Genomic DNA, 20,194 nt, shown 5'->3' on the forward strand with positions numbered 1-20,194 from the left:
CAACCAGGATGGTCTTGATCTCCTGAACTTGTGATCTGCCTGCCTCAGCCTCCCAAAGTGTTGAGATTACAGGCGTGAGCCACCACACCCAGCCTTAAAATGGTTAATTTTATGCAACGTGAATTTTACTGTATTTTTAAAATATCAATTTTAGTAATCCCAACAGTTTGGGAGGGTGAGGAGGCAGGTGGATGGCTTGAGTCCAAGAGTTTGAGACCAGCCCAGGCAACATAGGGATATCTGATCTCTACAAAAAATAAGGCATGTGGTGTACACTGGTAGTCCCAGCTACTCAGGAGGTTGAGCTGGGAGAATCGCTTGAGCCCAGGAGGTCGAGACTGCAGTAAGCCACGATGGCCTCACTACATTCTAGTCTGGGTAACAGAGCAAGAACCTGTCTTTAAAAAAAAGTCCAGCTCACGCCTGTAATCCCAGCACTTTGGGAGGCCAAGGTGGACGGATCACAGGGTCAGAAGACAGACCATCCTGGCTAACACGGTGAAACCCCATCTCTACTAAAAATGCAAAAAATTAGCCAGGTGTGGTGACACGTGCCTGTAGTCTCAGCTACTCTGAAGACTGGGGCAGAATTGCTGGAACCCAGGAGGTGGAAGTTGTAGTGAGCCGATATCACACCACTGCAGTCTAGTCTGGGCAACAGAGGGTGATTACGTCTCAAAAAAAAAAAAAGGATTCACCCATTCTCCACAATTATTTCAAATTGTCCAAGCAGTGAGTGTAAATGATAGAAAAACTTGTAGTGAAAAGGAATACCAAATTGACATTACAAAGAGCTACTTCCCCAAATTTTCCAAATGCAGTAAAGTGCTGACAACAGCCAGCTGTATTTGAGGGGTGTCATCACCTGCCAACCTTTTCCGGGTTTATCTTTGAAGACTAAACATTTCTGTGTACACAGTTTATGTTTAGATGGGAACCAAATAACAGATTTTTACTAAGGGTCTGTGATATGCCACGCACCGTGGAGGTAAGCACTCAACAAGCATTTCACTTATCCTCAAGACAACCCAGTAGGGTAGACCTATTATCCCCATTTTGCAGAGGAGGACACTGACGCTCAACAGAGGGACTGCCTCAAGTAATGGGTGGGGCAGGAGTTGAAATGTGGCTCCCAGTTCGACGCCACGTTCGACGCCTGAGGCAAAGTGGGAGAATCGCAAGGTGGCTCCCAGTCCCACACTCTCCTCACCTCTTCCTACCTGGGCTGTGGTTTTTCTGACCCGAGTCTACTGTAACGGCTCTGTTTACCTGCTGGCCCTTGAGGTGCATGGTGTGGCCACACCCCTCCAGTCTATAAGCCAGGAACGTGCTAAATATGAACCAAGCCTCATCTCAATTCTCACAGCCGGCCTATAGGGTGGTCGTTCCATCACTCCCGACTTACGAGGAAACTGATACGCTGATGCTTCTAAGGCTCAAAAGGCGTCGAACCTGGAGGCACGCTTCCAGGGCAAGCAAAACACGACGCCACAGGTTATCTCCGCCCCGCCCCCAGCTGAGTCTTTTTATACGCGAGCCCTACGGGTCGCGTACAGGGCCACGCCTAGTCGCTATTTTTGGGTCCACTCCACCCTGTCGATCCCGCCAAAGGTTGTCTCGCGCGGCGCACTGTGGGAAAACCGCGGGGAGGTGCCTAAAGCTGACCCTGCCGCCTCTAACTTTAGTTGTCTTAGCTACTGCCTACAAAAGATGCGCCATTGTGGCACTTATTTTTGTAATTTTCCTCCACCAGCGGCCGAGACGAGAGCCGAAGCCTTTGAGAAAAATATTCCTAGGCGGTTGTTTCCGGGCGCATCAGGCATTCATTCGGGCACCCTGTCTCTCTGGAGGGGTCCTTCACTCCTGGCACCTCTGGTTACGGACAACGTACAGAAGCGACTGCCAATGAGCTCCGCCGAGTAGGACGAGGGCAGGGCTAGCGCTTAAAGGAGCCGCGACCCCTTTGCAGACCAGAGGGTGACCCGGATGATGGCGGCCGGCGCGGCCCTAGCCCTGGCCTTGTGGCTACTAATGCCACCCGTGGAGGTGGGAGGGGCGGGGCCTCCGCCAATCCAGGACGGTGAGTTCACGTTCCTGTTGCCGGCGGGGAGGAAGCAGTGTTTTTACCAGTCCGCGCCGGCCAACGCAAGCCTGGAGACCGAATACCAGGTAGAGGGTCGCGGGCTGGCCAGCGCGCGGAATCAGGGAGAGGGGGCGTGGCCAAGCGGCCGGGGCTCGGCGCGCTTTAGGAAGAAGAGGGAGGAGTCCGTGCTTGGGAGCGCGGGGGCGGAGCTAGCAAGAGATGGACAGATGGGGCAGGGACGGTGTGTGGGAGCGGAAGGGGAGGGAATAATAAGGCGGGGCTAGAGTGGGAGATCGAGTGGGCGGGGCCAACCATAAGTATAGGGAGCCTCTGAGAGGACTCTCGCTGGTGGGCGTGGCAATAGTGCTGATAGGTCGACTACGGGGGCGTTGCCGACAGAGGCCTTTCTTGGGGGTTAGACTAAGGAAAAGGGCTGGGTCTATTCTCTTTCGGAGGCGGAGCCAAGTGGGGGCGTGGTCAGGTAAACTTCCATTAAAGACTTTTGATAGGTGCGTGGTCAGCTGAAAGTATGGACCCCAAGCTGTCATATCAATGAGGGTAGAGGCAAGGGGCGCAGCCATTGGGACAGGTGGGGGCGGGGACCGGTTGTGGGTGTGCGACCGTTCATGTAAGCCCTTGGTGGTCTGTATTGATCAGTGTTGGTTCAGCCGTAGCCCTCTTTGGTAGGCGCCCTTGGCCTACCGCTAGCCCTCCACCCACTCTTACCTGTCCCACAGGTGATCGGAGGTGCTGGGCTGGACGTGGACTTCACGCTGGAGAGCCCTCAGGGCGTGCTGTTGGTCAGCGAGTCCCGCAAGGCTGATGGGGTACACACGTGAGTTCAGTCCTGATGCCTTCCTGGGTTCAGTTACAGCCCTGCCCCTCCCAGGCGGCCTCAGGTTACCTCCCTGACTGCCCCAGAGTCGGCTGGCCGGCCACCCTGGTTCATGTTTGTGTGTCTGTCTGCCCAGCGTGGAGCCAACGGAGGCCGGGGACTACAAGCTGTGCTTTGACAACTCCTTCAGCACCATCTCCGAGAAGCTGGTGTTCTTTGAATTGATCTTTGACAGCCTCCAGGATGACGAGGAGGTCGAGGGATGGGCAGAGGCTGTGGAGCCCGAGGAGATGCTGGATGTTAAAATGGAGGACATCAAGGTGTGTCCAGGGTGCACTGAAGCCACTCATTCCAGATCTCTAGGATTCATCTGGGGCGCCCCCTTTGGGCTGACCTAGCCTCCCCTCCGAAGTGGTGCCCTCAACTGAATTATAGTAACAGTAGCAGCTCTTAAAATAAGTAGTTCATTTCAGGCCGGGCATGGTGGCTCATGCCTGTAATCTCAGCACTTTGGAAGGCTGAGGTGGGTGGATCACCTGAGGTCAGGAGTTCGAGACCAGCCTGGCCAACATGGTGGAATTCCGTCTCTATTAAAAATACAAAAATTAGCTGGGTGTGGTGGCGGGTGCCTATAATCCCAGCTACTCAGGAGGCTGAGGCAGGAGAATTACTTGAACTCAGGAGGTGGAGGTTGCAGTGAGTTGAGATCACGCCACTGCACTCCAGCCTGGACAATAAGAGCGAAACTCCATCTCAAAAAAAAAAAAAAAAAAAAAGGTAGTTCATTTCTAGGTGTAAACCCTGGTGTAAAGGTTTAAGGAACTCATATCATAAATAACTTCATACCATAAAACTCTATAACCACTTTGTGAAGTAGACCCCATGCTCAAATCATCCCTATTTTACAGGTGGGAAAAGTGAGATACAGGATGGCTGAGCAACTCACGGCCACACAGACGAACTAGCAGAGTTGGTATTGAATCCACGCTGGTTTCAGCAACTATGCTCTTAACCACAAGCAAATACGTTCTGTACATTTATTAGTATTTTAATTAACTACTTATTTTCAAACAGATCTCTCTTGGTCACCCAGGCTGGATTGCAGTGGCACGATCTCAGCTTACTGCAACCTCTGCCTCCCAGGTTCAAGCAGTTCTCCTGTCTCAGCCGCTCGAGTAGCTGCACTATCACACCTGACTAATTTTTGTATTTTTAGTAGAGACAGGGTTTCACCATGTTGGCCAGACTGGTCTCAAACTCCTGACCTCAGGGGATCTGTCCACCTTGGCCTCCCAAAGTTCTGGGATTACAGGTGTGAGCTACGGCAAGGCAAGGTCTTGCTGTGTCACTCAGGCTGGAGTGCAGTGGTGTGATCACAGCCCATTGCAGCCTCAAACTCCTGGGCTCAAGCAATCCTGCCACCTCAGTGGGACTACAGGTGTGCACCACCACGCATAATTTTTTGTTTTCTGTAGAGACGAGGTTTCACCATGCTGGCTATGGTGGTCTTGAACTCCTGGGTTTAAATGATCCTCCTGACTTGGTCTCTTAGTGTTTGCATTAGTGTAATCTTGCCTCAGCCTCCTGAATAGCTGGGATTAGTTGCGCATCACCACCCCTGGCTACTTTTGTGTAGAGATGTGGTTTTGCTATGTAGCCCAGGCTGGTCTCAAACTCCTGGGCTCAAGCGATCCTCCCACCTCAACCTTCCAAAGTGCTGGGATTACAGGCATGAGCCACCATGCTCATCCTTGTGCATTTATTTAGGCATTAAATTTTCACAGCAGCTTGGAAGCTTACAGAAGAGGAAACAGGCTGAGATAGGTTAATTAAGTTGCTCATGGTCACACAGCCAGTGAGTGGCAGGGCGAGGAGTTGAACTTAGCCTGAACAAGTCTGTGTTTGCAGCTGTACCTTCCTGGGCTAATACAGCCTCCCTCCGTATCTCCCGGTTTTTTTGGTCTCTGGTTCCCGATGGGCAGGGGGAGGCCTGACCCTTCCCCTCCCTCTGCCCCGCAGGAGTCCATTGAGACCATGCGGACCCGGCTGGAGCGCAGCATCCAGATGCTGACGCTACTTCGGGCCTTCGAGGCACGTGACCGCAACCTGCAAGAGGGCAACTTGGAGCGGGTCAACTTCTGGTCAGCTGTCAACGTGGCGGTGCTGCTGCTGGTGGCCGTGCTGCAGGTCTGCACGCTCAAGCGCTTCTTCCAGGACAAGCGCCCGGTGCCCACGTAGCCCCTGCCATGGAAGGAAGTACAGGACAAAGGAGGGGCAGCGGGGTGTATGCGTATGAGACTTGGGGGTCCCTCCCCAATTTTAGTTTCCTGCCAAAACGGGAGTGTGCAGTCGGGGCCTGTGGTCTGGCCCCGTGAGTCTCCTGTCCTCAGCGGGCAGGGAACACCTCTGGCTTGCAGAAGGGACGGCTCAGCGGCTGCACCGACGGTCCTGGAAATCTCGCATGGTGGGCACTGCAGCATTGGAACGTGAGCCTCAGATTTCCTGGCCCCTGTACTGTAAATGTGCCTTAGCCTAAGCCTTCCATCCTGTGTTACTGTTGCCTGGTGCGGGGCAGGGCCTAACAGGGAAACCTGGGCCCTCCAAGCCAGGCTGAGGTCTGGTAACAGACTGCCAGGAAGGGGGCCTGGAAGACCACCTGCCTCGGCCCCTCTTCCTGCAGGGGCCCCACACAGGCATGAGGGATGGCCCGGCCAAAGTCTAGGCAGAAGCCTCCTGGAACAAAGGCTGGTGTGGCCTGGGCAACGGAGTCAATAAATTATGGTCAGAAAATCACAGAGCCTGCTGATTGGGGCTCAGGGACACCAGCTAGGACAGACCAGCCCCGGAAGGGGGCAGCCAGACTGGCGGGAGGGGCCTCCCACGAAGCTCAGAAGAAAGGTCTTGCGGGAGCCGATGGAGGTGGTCGCCTGGCACGAGAAAAATCAGAAAGCAAAGTTTAACTGAGTCCCAGTTGAGCCACGAGGCCTGGGCTTCCCCATGAGAGGGTGAGAGAAGCAGGGCCTGAGGGTAGGAAGTGGGTGGAGCATTGGGGTCCTGGCTTCACCAGGCAGCAGCCAGGCCTGTGCACGTGGGGGTGTGTGGGGGATCAGAAAACATCTGCTCCCACTCCTCACGTGCTAAGGAAAATAAAAGCTCTCCCCTGTATCCAGTGGCTTTCTCTGAAAGGCGACACCCAGGAAAGCAGAGTCCTCAGGGAGGTGTGAGGCGCTTCTGTTTGCAGGGACCTGGGCGTCCTTATGGGAGGCCTGATGGGGGAGGTGGCACCCACGTCCCCAGCCCGAACACTAACACAAGAGGCCCACACAGCAGCCACCAGCAGCGTCTTCCCTTTATTTTAGTTTATTAATAGGATACAGAGTGCAGGCACTTACAGTGGTCAAACCGAGCGAGGAGTGGGTGAGGTCTGCTCAGAGAGAGGCCGCCCGGGTCCCACCCCATCAGGGAGGCATGGGTGGGAGCTGAGAGGCCCCCAAGGCCCCCCACCACCACCACCCACATAGCCCAAGCCCAGCCACCCTGGGGGACCCAGGAGGAGGAGGAGAGAGGAGTAGGGCAAGGCCGGCCCGGGCCAACGGCTCCGGGCCTGGCAAAGGCACCTCTGGCAGCCGAGGCTGGGCCGGGCTCAGGCTGCGTGGTTAATATGGCCAGGAAGGACTATGTACACCTCAGGCCTGGCAGCCGGGCACTCCTGAGCCCACTGGACCAGGCTTGCCACTGGGGAGCTCCTGCTCATGAGAAGTTGATATACCCCTGCACCCCAGCAAGGCCTGGGGACATAGGCGCCCTTGGTGCCCCCAATTCTAGGAGGCCTGCCCTACATGGGCCTTCCCAGCCCGAGAAGACCCCGGCAGAGTCCCCCCCAGGCTGGACCCCTCATCCAGGATGGCGTCAAGGGTTCAGATTCCCCTCTGCCACCCTGAGACTCCATCCCCCAAAGTGCATCACCCCAGCGCCCCCTGCCTGGAGTTCCAGGGCCCCTTTGCGCAGTGCGGTGTCCAGCCAGGCATGGGGGCCGACCCTGGACCGGGGCCAGCGTTAAGGAAGAGGCCAGGGCTGCCCACTGGGAGCCTGGTCCCGGCACAGGGGCGGCAGAGGGCCCCAGACCACCGAAGCTCCGGCGCCGCGGGTGCGTGAGGCCCCCCCAAGAGCACGCTCCCCTCGAGGCCTAGTCGAGCAGGGATGGCTCGGCTGGGCGGATAATGGTGGGCCGGCTGGGCGCAGCAGGGGGTCTTCTGCTGCAAAGAGAATAAAGACAGGTGGGGAGGGGGAGACGGCAGTGAGGCCGTGAGCAGGAGGCAGGCCGGGGTTGAGGACCCAGCCCCCACCCACACACCACCCCAGGGTGTTCACCAGACTGACCTCCACAAGCCACCAAGGCGTTGGGGAGGAGTGCCAAACCCAGGCATCAACTCGCCTGCTGTTTGACCCTCGGTGAGGCCCCTGCCCTCCCTGGGCCTCAGCTTTCCCACTGGAGAAGTGGGGAGAATAAAGCCTGGCCCACGGGGTAGGCTGAGGCAGGCAGGGGTAGGAAGGAGAAGGAGGTAAACAGTGGGAGGAGGTGCCCAGCGTGAGGGTTCCCCAGCTGCCTGGTGACGCACCCCCATGGGCAGAGGGCAAGCTGGAAGCTACTCTGAGACACTGAACAAGCCTCTTGACCTATCTGGGCCTGTTTTCGCACGAGCCAAACAGGGATGAGGGCGATTCCTCTACTCCAGCCGTGGGGCACGTGGTGAGAGCTCACTTGGAGGAAGTAAGACAGGAGGAGAGACCCCAGGGTGCAGGCAGTTGGGGTGGAGGGCAGAGGGTCAGCCTTACCTGGGTACTCCTGGGGGGATCCCTGGGGGGATCCGAACTGGCCGAGATGGGATCTGAGGTGGGGCTGGGAAGAGGTCATTGTTGGCAAACACGCTCTGGGGTCCAGGCCGGGATGGGATTGGGGGCGCCGAGAAGGAGGCTGCTGCCCCCACGGGCACAGGAATCAGGGGGGGCCCTGGAGTGGGGCCCCGCACCGCTGGGGGCCGGCCGGGGGGGTGTATGCTGGACACCGGTCGGCGCTGTGGAGTGGGGCTGTGAGGAAGGAGAGGCTGTGAGCTACAGATACAGATGGCGTAGGAGCCCCCGCCATGCCACTGTGGCTGCCAGAACTTGAGGTGGGGGCTGGCTGGGGGGGACAGTGCAGGTGCAGTGGGATCCTCCCACCCCAACCTGAGCGCTAGACCCACCTTCCCTTGCCCTCGGCCCCCAAGGACTCCAATTGCCCTCTGACCTCATCCCCACGGCCCCCACATGGCCAGACACTTTGCACTCACAGGGCCCCCTGAGGCCTTGGGCCTGGGCTCCACCCTCACAGACACAGACACTTCCAGAGTCCTCCAGATCAAGCCCTAATGCCTCCAGGGGCCGTGGAACCTGCAAGCCCTGTCCAGACACCCAGCTTCCCTCGTGGGCCTCAGCACCTGCTGCCTGCAGGCCTGGGTACGATGTCCTCCCACTAGGGAACGCCATGGCTCCCCAAGGGCTCTGCAGGGCGGCCCCCTCTGAGGTTCCCTGCCCGACGGCCTCCATGGACAACTCAGGGGCGGCGGCAGCTCTGGCCATGCCTTGCGTTTGCCCCTCCAGAGCCTCCCATCTCTGTGATTGAGGAGGCTCGTCTCTCTCCTGTGGCTGCTGCCCCTCCAGCCTCTTACCCCGGCTTCCATTTGGGCTGTGCTGACGGAAGGCACCAGCAGAGGGCAGGCAGGGTATTTATTCACAAGGTCCTGCCCTAGAGCTGCGGGGCTGGCTGGTCCCCATACCCTTTCTCTTCCTCCTCCGGCCTCAGCAGGGCAGCAGCTCCCACAGTGCCCAGCCCTGGGTGCCACCCCTTCTCCTGCCCACCCTTGCGTTGTGTCCTGTTTCCTGCCAGGACCCTGCAGGACACACAGGAAGGCCAGGAACCTGCAGGCCGAATGCTTGAGGGTAGGGGAACCAGGCTTCTGGACCTGTGGCTGCTGGCGCTCTGGAGCCAGGTGTCGTCGACGGGCGGGGGTACGGGCGTGGACACGGTGCTGGTGCTGATGTCGCCGATGATGTTGAGCGCCTCCTTGAGGGCATGGTACATACGCAGCATGTCGTCCCGCCGCTGCGCCTGGTCGGCTGACTCCTCCATGAGGCTGCTCTGGTCCGCTGAGGAGTATAGGTAGGCCAGAAGCTCGTGGTGGATGAAGGCCTTCGTCTGTGGGCAGGGGTTGGGGAGAGTCAGGCTTGCACATCACCCCAACCCAGAACCCACAGTGATTGCTGGAAAAACATCTCCCACAGGGCGGGGCCACCCCCAGACTTTTTTGCAATTATCCTGCCTCAGCCTCCCGAGTAGCTGGGACCACAGGTGCGTGACACCATGCTTGGCTAACTTTTGTAATTTTTGTAGAGATGGGGTTTCACCATGTGGCCCAGGCTGATTATGAGATTCTTATTCAACTTATTTCTAGTATCTTGCCTCTTCTATTGATATCTTTTCTCCTGTTTTAGCTTATTTATTTATTTCCTTAACCTTGGCAGAATAATCCTGTTATATCTTTTTTTTTTCTTTTTTTCTTGAGACGGAGTCTCGCTCTGTCGCCCAGGCTGGAGTGCAGTGGCGCGATCTCAGCTCACTGCAACCTCTGCCTCCCAGGTTCATGCTATTCTCCTGCCTCAGCCTCCCAAGTAGCTGGGACCACAGGCACCCGCCACCACGCCCAGCTAATTTTTTTTGTATTTTTAGTAGAGACGGGGTTTTACTGTGTTAGCCAGGATGGTCTCGATCTCCTGACCTCATGATCCGCCCGCCTCAGCCTCCCAGAGTGCTGGAATTACAGGCGTGACCTACCGCGCCTGGCCTCATTTTTGTATTTTTAGTAGAGGTGGGGTTTCACCATTTTGGCCAGGCTGGTCTTGAACTCCTGACCTCAAGTGATCCGCCTGCCTTGGCCCCCCAAAGTGCTGGGATTACAGGCCTGAGCCACTGCACTCAGCTGCCTCCTTCTCATTTTCAGTTCTCCACTCACATTGTTGATCATGAGGTGCATGATGGTCTTTGGCATGAGGTCGCGGATGGACTTGTTGATAATGGCCACGTACGAGTCCACCAGGTTGCGAATGGTCTCCACCTGCCGCTCCAGTTGGGGGTCCATGGAGAAGGTGTTCTCCTGGGCTCCATCCTCGTTTTCTGCCTGCAAGCGGGAGGGGAGATGCTGAGGGGTGACAGTGGCCTGGGGCAAGTCCTGGTTCTCTGGAAACCATCTGCTCTATTGTCCGACCAATAACTGACCCCAGGCTGGCCCCTGACAGACCCACTGGTACCAGGTAGGCCTGCCTGCCCCGGGCCAGAACTGCCCAAACAATGGGGTGACGCTGGCTGATGCTGGGGTGGATCCCCTCACCTGGGCACTGGAACATCGTTTTTTGTTTTTTGGTTTTTTTTTTGACATAGTCTTGCTATGTCACCCAGGCTGCAGTGTAGTGGCACAAACACGGCTCACCGCAGCCTCAACCCCCCGGGTAGAGCTCAAGTGATCCTCCCACCTCAGCCCCCTGGAGTAGATGGGATTACAGGGGTGCGCCACCACGCCTGCGTATGTTTATATTTTTTGGAGAGACAGGGTTTTGCAACATTGCCCAGACTGTTCTCGAACTCCTGGGTTCAAAGGATCTGCCCGCATCGCCTCCCAAAGTGTTGGGATTACAGGCGTGAGCCATCACACCCAAACTTAGGACATTTTATTTTATTGTTGAGATGGAGTCTTGCTCTGTCACCTGGGCTGGAGTGCAATAGCATGATCTCAGCTCAATGCAACCTCCACCTCCCGGGTTTAAGTGATCTCCTGACTGAGCCTCCTGAGTAACTGGAATTACAGGCATGTGCCACCATGCCCGGCTACTTTTTGTAGTTTTAGTAGAGACGGGGTTTCACCATGTTGGCCAGGCTGGTCTTGAACTCCTGAGCTCAAATGATCTGCCCGCCTCAGCCTCCCAAAGTGCTGGGATTATCCAGCGCGCCCGGCAAGACATTTTAATATTGGGACCAAGGGTGGCCATGTTCACGCCACCTCAGGATGGAGGGGAAAAGAGAGGAGAACAAAGAAGGCGGTACCCCATCCTCTGTGTGCCCTGGTCACTGGCTTCCGTGAGGAACTTTCTGGGCCCTGATGACAAAGTATCTTCAAGTTCTCCTTTGCTTGCTCAAGTGGGCCACTGCTACATGATTTCAGAGACTCCTGGCTAACATGGCCTGAAAATGACCTGTCCTGGGGAAAGCCAGCCCTGCTTCCTCTCCCAGTGGGGGCCGCTGGGCCGCCTCTGTGCAGGGCGGCTCCTCACCTGGTCCTTCTCAGGGTAGACGCCGGCTCGGAGGAACGAGGCCTTCCAGCTGTCCACGTCCTCCTGGGAGTCACAGGCCAGCTCGATCTGCCGCAGGTCCTTGTAGACGTTTCTGTGGGGGGAGGGAGAGGAGCAGGCTTGACCCTGCCATGGGTCTGGCAGACCACTGAGAGGAGTGGGCTCTAAGGGGTCTTTCTGACTGATCAGGAACCCAAACCCAACCCAGGCTTCACCCGGTCATGCCGAGGGATCACTGTGAGTGATGCCTACACAGAAGAGCGCTGTGCACAAGCTCAGCAAGTGTCTGTGTTTCTTTATTTCTGTTGGATCAGCTGACTCTTCTCTTTTCCTGGGCCCCCAGAAGTAGGCATGTGACCCTTGACACCCACTGTAGCTGGGAAGCTCCCACTGGGGCATTTTCAGGAAAGCCCAGAGCAGCACTGTCCACCAGAAATTTATTATTATCATTATTATTATTATTTTTGAGACGGAGTTTCACTCTTGTTGCCCAGGCTGGAGTGCAATGGCGCCATCTTGGCACACCACAACCTCCACCTTTCAGGTTCAAGGGATTCTCCTGCCTCAGCCTCCCAAGTACCTGGGATTACAGGCATGCGCCACCACACCTGGCTAATTTTTGCATTTTTAGTAGAGACAGGGTTTCTCCACGTTGGTCAGGCTGGTCTCGAATTCCTGACCTCAGGTGATCCACCTACCTCGGCCTCCCAAAGTGCTGGGATTACAGGCATGAGCCACCTCACCCGGCTGTGTGTTTTTTTAAAAAAAATTTTGGCCAGGAACAGGGGCTCATGCCTGTAATCCCAACACTGTGGGAGGCCGAGGCAGGAGGATCAACTGAGGTCAGAAGTTTGAGACCAGCCTGACCAACATGGTGAAACCCTGTCAATACTAAAATACAGAAAAATTAGCCGGGAGTGGTGGCACACACCTGTAGTCCCAGCTACTCAGGAGGCTGAGGCAGAAGAATCACTTAAACCTGGGAGGTGGAGGTTGCAGTGAGCCGAGATTGTGCCACCGTCTCCAGCCTGGGCAACAGAGTGAGACTTCGTGTCAAAACAAACAAAACAAAAAAGTTTTTGTAAAGGTTAGGCATGGTGGTTCACACCTGTAATTCCTGCACTTTGGGAGGCTGAGACGGGGGACTGCTTGAGCTCAGGAGTTGGAGACCAGCCTAAGCAACACAGAAAGATACCCATCTCTACAGAAAATACAAAAATTAGCTGGGCATGGTGGCGTGCGCCTGTAGTCCCAGCTACTTGGGAGGCTGAAGTGGGAGGATCACTTAAGCATAGGAGGTGGAGGCTGCAATGAGCTGAGATCACGCCACTGCACTCTAGCCTGGGTGACAGAGCAAGATTCAGTCTCCAAAAAAAAAAAAAAAAAAAAAAAGAATCAGGGTCTCAAATCGAAGCTGGGAGATAAATGGAATGGATGCTAAACAATGCTTGCAGATGGTGGTCTATAGGCCAGGCCCCGTGCCACATGCCACACATGTTTTCCTGTCCCACATCCAGATGTGGTTGAGACAGCCAAGCTGCCCCCAAAGCCTTTAAGTGAGACTTGGGTTTGTGGTCAGCAAGTGGCTGCTCTGAACGACTTCTGGATGGGGTTGTGAGGGGAGAGGCATGCCCTTGTAGCTCTCCTGTCTTCCTTTCTGCTGCTGCCTGGAACATCATCACAATGGCCGGAGCCTGGGCAGCCATTTTGGGCAAAGAAGTAGAAGTCAAGGTTTTGGGCCAGGCATGGTGGCTCATGCCTGTAATCCCAGCACTTTGGGAGGCCGAGGTGGGTGGATCACTTGAGGTCGGGAGTTTGAGACCAGCTTGACCAATATGGAGAAACTCTGTCTCTACTAAAAATAAAAAATTAGCCAGGCATGGTGGTGGATGGATGCCTGTAATCCCAGCTACTCGGGAGGCTGAGGCAGGAGAATCGCTTGAACCCAGGAGGCAGAGGTTGCGGTGAGCTGAGATCGCACCATTGCACTCCAGCCTGGGCAACAAGACCGAAACTCTGTTTCAAAAAAAAAAAAAAAAAAAGTCAGGATTTCGTGGCAGGACTGTCCTACCGCAGAGCTCGGGTTCTGCATACCAGGTGGAATCCTGAGGAACATGCAGGGCCTGGATCCCGATCCCTGTGGAGCTGCTCCGCTTTGCCTGGGATACTAAAGTCTGGACTCGATTTACATAGAAAACCATCAACCATCTATCTTGTTTTTGCAGCTATTACTCTGGGTTTCCTGAACCTACTCTTAAAAGATGTATCAGGTAATATCGTCACCCTCCCTGCAGAGGAGGCACATGGCTCAGGGACCTGGGACAGCTGCCAGGTGCCATATGGCGAGGGGAAGCCTAGAAGAGCTATGAAGGTTTTCAGGGCCAGCTAGTGGACAAATGGGTCTCAGAGCTTCAGGCCAGCCAGAACAAAGCAGGAGGGAACCAGGAGACTCAGCTGGAGTTGGTGGGTGTAGCCTAGCAGTAGGCAAGGAGGTTCTGGGGCCAGCAGGGAGGACGTCAGTGCCTGCCTGCGGGTCTCAGGGTACCACCGGGCCTTTGCTGACAGCTAAGCCCTGACTCAGGTGGGCCCTGCTTCCTGGATGAGCGCGATTGTGTGAGCATGAGAAGAGCCCTCCTGCCAGCTGGGTCTCTTCCTGAGAGCAGTGTCTCTGCTGAAGTCTCCAGCCACTGCTTCATGGGACAGATGTACTGTCAGCTTCCTGGGGCCTCCCATTCTCCAGCTTCACTCTCCTGGGAGCTCATCTGGTTTCATCCCTTGAAATACCGTCTATGCAATGGTGACTGCCCAGTTCACATCCCAGACTGGAGCTCGTTCCTGGACATCACACTCCTCGATCTACCCAGGTGCCTGCCTGATGCGCCCTCTCCCTTGGCATGGACTAAACGGAGCTCTTGGCTGTCTCCAGGCCTACCCTGCCACTGCCTTCCCCACCCCGGCCGATGGCAGCAGCCGGGCAGTGCAGGAGCTCAGGCCCAGGTACTCAGGGTCACCATCGGTGCCTTTCTCTCTCATATCCATGCCCACCAGGGCTCTGCCTGACTCCTCTACCCAGAATTTGCACCCTTCTTCCCTATGGGGTCTGGCCCCATCATCGCCCACTTGGACCCTTAAGGCAGTGGCCTTTGCCCTGGTCCCCGGTCTCCCACCCTCTCATACTGGTTCCCTCTCAGCCACCAGAGGGCGCCTGTGAGCACCTGAGCCAGGTCCTGGTTACCCTGTGCTCAGAACTCCGTGGTTCCCAGCTGACTTGGACCCTGCCTTCATCCTTGTCTCTGCCCAGAGAGGTCACCTCTGACCCAGCACCAGAAGCATCCCTAGCATTTGCTGTTTCTCACCCCACTCCCTTTCTAGGAGGTCGGTCCCAAGGGCAGGGGCTGCTGACAGCCAGGTGCTCAGTGGAGGCTGTGGAGTGTGAAGGAGGCCGTTGGTCTTCACCCCGAGCCCTCCCCGGGACCCTGGGGCCCTCACCTCTGCTCCGTGTTGAAGATGGCGAACACGTGCTTGTTGGACATGAAGCCCTTCTCCACGTCACGTATCTTGAGGTTGTCCAGAGGCAGCATGTACTTCTTCTCTTTCTCCTGAGGGTGGACGGAAAAGAGTCACCCTGAGCTGTCCACGTGACAACTCAGGATGCCCCAGGCCAGAGCGTGCAGCGTGCGCCACCACCAGCACCAAGGGCTTCTCAATGCTGGTCGCTGCTGTGGATGAGCCCATCTGCCAGACCCTCCCCGTCCGTCACTCTGCCCTCCATGATGCTCCCTGAGTATCCCAGGTGGGTTCCTACCCCAGGGCCTTTGGATGACCCAGGCCACTGCCTGATCCTGACACCTGCATGGCTCCCTCCTGCCCTAACTCCACCTGCACCTTCCCCACTTCCATCCTCCTTTCCCCTCACACAACACATCAAGTATCCTGCGCTTGTTGACCTAGGTGCCTGACTACCTGTGCTTATTGACCTAGATGGCTGACTGCCACTGGACTGACTCAGTTTCTCCTGTTGAGTTCACTGCTGACATGTGGCTGACTGCATGCGCAACACAACCACCCCTCGCCTTGCGTGGAGTGAGTGGAACTTTTATCTGGGCTCCATCTTTGAAACAAGCCTAGGAGTGAGTTACCTCTGTGATGCTATTTTACAGAGGTGAAGACTGAGGCAGAGAGGAACAGGGCTGAGATTTCAACCTTGGCCACTTTAGGACATCTCAGGGCTGGATAGCTGATGCCTGGGCCAGGTGCTGCAGAAGTCTTAGTCCCTTTTTTTATTATTATCATTACCATTATTTTAATAGAGATGGGGTCTGTGTTGCCCAGGCTGGTTTTAAACTCCTGGGTTCAAGCGAGCCTCTCAAAGTGCTGGGATTATAGGTGTGCGCCACCGCACCTGGCCCTATCACTTACTTTCGAAGGTTGGCCCTGTTCAGGAAGCACCAATCAAGTGCCAGGCACGGCTGCCCAAAATGCTAGGGAGGCAGCTCAGAGGAGGTGGGCCCCTCAGCCAGGGGCAAGGGGCTGGCCAGTTACGGAGCTGGGGATGGCACCCTGGAGTCCCATGCTCACCCAGTGACATGTGTGCCCACCCGTCACAGCAGCAGCTCTTGGGGACCCATGCCATGCACTGCTTCGTCTCAGTTCACGGATCCCTCCCAGCTCAGAGAGGGAAGCTGGCTGCCCAAGGCCACATAACGGGCAGTGCAACCCATAGCAGGACTTCAGAGGCCAGGTCCCTGTGACCCAAAGCCCAGTCCTCTCCACAGTGCCCCTGGCCTTTCTTCTCCCTGGGCCATCTCTGGAAACTCCTCTCATGTCCCCTCACTGTGCTGCCCCAGCACAAAGCCTAACCAGCCACGGTGACTGTGGAGAAGGCGGCTGGGGCTCCCTGGCAAGTGGGGGCCGGCTGGGAGTGTCAGGACTTTGCAAGGGGAGCCAGGATGAAGCAGTGGGCTTGGCACATGGGCTCAGTCTCAAGGCGTTAGGAGCTCAGCATGGTGGAGGTGATGCCAGCCCTGCCCTTTCCTGGCCGTGTGCCCTTAGGCAAGCCACTTCCACCATCCCCACATCTGCACCTCGGTTTCCTCATCTGTCCAAGGAGGACGGAGGAGCTCGGTGCCCGCTGCAGAGCTGGTGCCCATGAGCACCCGGATTTCTTTGGTTGCTCTTGTGAGTGGCTCCAGAATTAGCCTGCTAGGCTCTAGGCAAGGAAGAAGCAGGGCAGAGGATAGGAAGAGGGGCCCAGCGGCCATGGAGGGAGCAGAGCATAGGAAGAGGGGCCTAGCAGCCGTGGAGGGAGCAGAGCATAGGAAGAGAGGCCCAGTGGCCGTGGAGGGAGCAGAGCATAGGAAGAGAGGCCCAGTGGCCGTGGAGGGAGCAGAGCATAGGAAGAGAGGCCCAGTGGCCGTGGAGGGAGCAGAGCATAGGAAGAGGGGCCCAGTGGCCATGGAGGGAGCAGAGCGTAGAAGAGGGGCCCAGTGGCCGTGGAGGGAGCAGAGCGTAGAAGAGCGGCCCGGTAGCCGTGGAGGGAGGGACGCCGCTGCAGACCCAAGGGAGGGAGGGTGTTGAAGAAAGTCCGTACCCCCCATCCTAGGCAAGGCTGGGTAACACAGGGCCTGAGTCCCTCCTGCCTCTCGGGGAAGAGTTTTGGGGGCTTTAGAAGGGGCCAGGGGAGGGGGCTCTGCAGAAGCCCTGCCCCCCACCCGGACGTTTGCCCAAGGGCCTTTGCTGCCCTGACCCTATCGTGTCATGCGGCCGGAAGCTTCCGGCCAGCAGGGCCAAGTAACTGAGTCACAGGCCATTCCAGCTAACGCCACATCTGGAACTGTTTACAGTGCGCTTCTGCCCAGAAAGCAGTGGCCGCCTTCCTGGGGCTGCCGGCACGCACACTCGCGCACGCACACACACGCACACGCACACAGAGGCATGTGTGCGCCCCTCCTCCCCACCCCCAACCCCCAGAGAGTCAGACTTTCTCCTGAGCCCAGAAGCCACGATCCCAAACCCTGCCTCCTGCCTCCGCCTCCCCCACTCTTTAGGATTTCCTGAAAACCCAGAACTTTCTCCAGATGCAAGCCGGCCCCAGCCTTGCCACGTCAGAAGGGACAGAGCGGATCGTCTTGGGAGGAGTAGTGGTTTCCCTGGCTGCTCAGAGGTGCTCAGGTACGGCCTGGCCTGGTGGCTCCGGCGTCTGCCTGGGGGGTTCTGCAGGATGGACAGCCGGCCTCGCCAACCCAGTGTTCAGACTACCTGTTCAGGAGGCTCTCAATGTGTACAGTAGTCTGCACATTGGTTAGGCTGGGCTTGGGTGAGCGGCGCGTCGAGACAGGCCCCCCAAACTCGCCGGCAGGTGAGTGTCATTTTCCACCACCCCGTTTCCCACTGCGGTGAAGCCTGACATAGAAGATTAGAGGGCCTGGGTGGGAGAAGAAGTGCTGGGGAAAGGCAGAGGGAGCCCTGAGGCCGGCCGAGGGGTTGGGGGCCCTGGCCCTATCAGTCCGCCATCCCCACCCCATGGCTATAAATGTCTTCTCGTTTAATCTTTAAATAAAGAGATACTGATGTCTTGCATCTCACTGAGGCATCTAAGAGGGTGGCCTGATCCTCAGGGGTGGCTGCCACGTGTGTGACTCCAAGGGTCCCTGCTGGGATCCTAACTTGGGTGGTGGTGGGGGACGGGTTCCATGGCTACCTCCTCCTGACTAGAGCCTGCTTTGTGTCTGGGGCGCACACAGGGCCCCTTTCACAGGTCGGCTGTTTCTCATTATGGCCGGTGCTCGGCCCTTCTCCCACCGCTGCTCCAGACTCCAATGTGGGGCTCCACAGGAGGGTCGGGGGCTCTGGCTTTCAACCCTGAGATGAGGAAAACACGAAGGGCCCCTCATGTCAGAGAAGAGATCTGAAAACTAGACTTGCAATGCTGCCCGGCAGAGAGCCGCCAGGCTAAGGTTCTGGCCCAGAAGCTCCTACAGGGCTTGCTGTCCCAGGCCTGGCACTCCCACCCAGGGGACCCTGGAAGGTCCCCACAGCCCTAAGCTGAAAGGCAGGGGCCAGCTCTCAGCTGGCCCGACAGCCCACACACCACAGCGCAGGCTGGTTTCTGACTGCAAGGCAGAAAGAAGGGAGGAAAAGTGAAAGGGCACCCCACCCCATCCCATCCCGGCCATTTTGAGGAGCCATCTGAGCTGGACACGTGAGTTCCTAGAGGAGCATGAGGCGGGGAGAAGGCTGCAGACCACGCCTGGCCCCACACTCCTCCCACATCCCAACCCCATGAATTTCTCTGGATCTGAGGTTCTGGAAGGTTCCACAGGGACTCCAGAAATGCTTGCATGGTGGCTCAGCAGACTCCACCACCCTGGGTTAAGAAATAGCACCCCAGAGTCCCGCAGAGGCCTCAGGGCTCCTGAGGCTTCAGGAACATTCCAGAGATGAGCGTCTGGCCTCGTGTGGAGTCGGATGACCCTTTCACCTCAGCGCCCTCGGTCAAGGGGACATCAGGCCTGGGCTGCGGCGGAGGTGTCTGGATGGCGGGCTGGGGTGTCCCTCAGGTCAGGGAGCATGGGCCTCCAGACGTGCACTGGAGAAGCGTCCACCCTAGAGGGAACACTCCCCCGCTCCCCGACGTGGGGCAAGTCATTGCTCAGAGCCTTAGACGGGGGTGACCACAGAGCCACCCGAAGGGCAAGCGTGAGGGTTTCCTCAAGGGGAGCAGGGTTCTCCTCAGGTGTGGCCTCAGTGGGCTCTCTTAGCCAGTGAGCCCAGCACACAGCAGGGGTTCACAGCCACGAGGCCCTCCTCTCTTTGCTCCTTCCTGGGCCAGCCGGGGCCCTCCAACCTGCCTTCTCTCTAAGCCTGGAACTTCCAAGCCAAGTCCTGCCTGTCCTGGGGCTGAGGTGGCTGCCAGCAAGCCCCCAGTCGGGGGCACTCCCTCAAACCCAAGGGGAAGACAGCCAGGCAGGGTGGCTCCAGGGGCCTCAGGCAACCCCAGCCTCTCCACTGAGGTTGCCTGGACTGAGTTGGTGGCTGTGCCATCCCAGGGACCATGGGGACTGGCCAGCTGGCCCTGCACCTGACACAGCCTCCAGCTCCTCCTCTGTGTGCTGGGAGTAGCTGGGTAGGTTCCCTCCTACAGAGAGGAGCTGGGAGGACTTGATACTGGTAGCCACCAGGACAAAACCCGGGACACATGCGGTGAGCCAAGCACAGTGCTGGGCTCAAGTACCAGAACTCCCACACTGGCTTCCACAGTCCAGAGGGGACAGGCCACAGTCCTGACTTTATAGGTGAGGAGACGAGACACGAAGGGTTGATGCCACTCAACCAATATCCTGGTGAATTCTGGGTGTCAAGCCCCAGCTGTCATGCTCAGAAACAACCAATATCCACTTCCTTCTTAGAAAGTGCTAGAACTGTTAGCTGGACTCACAGTTCCCACACACAGAGGCCCTTCTTTCCCTTCTTCGGGCTGCTAGAGGCTACATGGTGATGGGCATGGGGCAGCCATTTTAAACTATGAAGGGAGCCCTGTGTTAAGGTGGCAACAGGAGAGGCAGAGCCAGGCCCTAGACAGCCTCGCTGCACAGGATCACCAAGCTCACTGAGATGTGAGCAAGAAAGAGACTTCATCTCTTTAAGTGCCTTCATTTGGGGCCTCTATTACAGACACAAATCCACTGCCCACGTAACACAGCCATGGCTCATGGGACAGCCTGCAGTCTTCTCCCGGAGCAACCAGGACACTGAGAGAAACACAGCTCCCTTTGCCAGGGACTCTTGAAAGCCAACCTGGACCTCATCAGAGTAGCAACAAGCTGTCACACAGAAGTAGCTTCCCTTCCAGGCCACTAAGCCATGGTTACGTCAAGAGAATTAAGCAAGAAATGGGT

At 57.1% G+C, this 20,194-nt stretch overlaps 2 protein-coding genes across 10 annotated transcripts in view; one reads left to right on the plus strand and one right to left on the minus strand.

The window, feature by feature from the left end:
• The first annotated feature begins 1,590 nt into the window (after positions 1-1,590).
• Positions 1,591-5,711, plus strand: TMED1 (transmembrane p24 trafficking protein 1). The gene is made up of 4 exons (XM_033197787.1): positions 1,591-2,169; positions 2,821-2,918; positions 3,055-3,238; positions 4,938-5,711. Exons 1-4 carry the CDS (start codon positions 1,987-1,989, stop codon positions 5,154-5,156), a joined length of 684 nt encoding a protein of 227 aa, XP_033053678.1. The 5' UTR covers positions 1,591-1,986; the 3' UTR covers positions 5,157-5,711.
• The window catches only part of DNM2 (dynamin 2), a 112,499-nt gene continuing 97,822 nt past the window's right edge, over positions 5,518-20,194 (minus strand). For 4 of the 9 annotated variants that reach the window (XM_033197783.1, XM_033197779.1, XM_033197782.1 and 1 more), the window contains 6 exons: positions 14,787-14,896; positions 11,280-11,391; positions 9,968-10,132; positions 8,921-9,153; positions 7,755-8,006; positions 6,250-7,174 (listed from right to left, as the gene is read on the minus strand). In XM_033197783.1, the coding sequence (XP_033053674.1) occupies positions 7,105-7,174; positions 7,755-8,006; positions 8,921-9,153; positions 9,968-10,132; positions 11,280-11,391; positions 14,787-14,896 (942 nt within the window). In that variant the 3' untranslated portion in view covers positions 6,250-7,104. Of the gene's footprint in view, positions 5,846-6,249; positions 7,175-7,754; positions 8,007-8,920; positions 9,154-9,967; positions 10,133-11,279; positions 11,392-14,786; positions 14,897-20,194 lie in introns of those variants that run through there. The other 5 variants (XM_033197784.1, XM_033197781.1, XM_033197780.1 and 2 more) reach the window with 3 other exon arrangements.

Source organism: Trachypithecus francoisi, unplaced genomic scaffold (genome assembly GCF_009764315.1).
Source record: "Trachypithecus francoisi isolate TF-2019V2 unplaced genomic scaffold, Tfra_2.0 Lachesis_group5, whole genome shotgun sequence".
Classification (NCBI taxonomy): Eukaryota; Metazoa; Chordata; class Mammalia; order Primates; family Cercopithecidae; genus Trachypithecus; species Trachypithecus francoisi.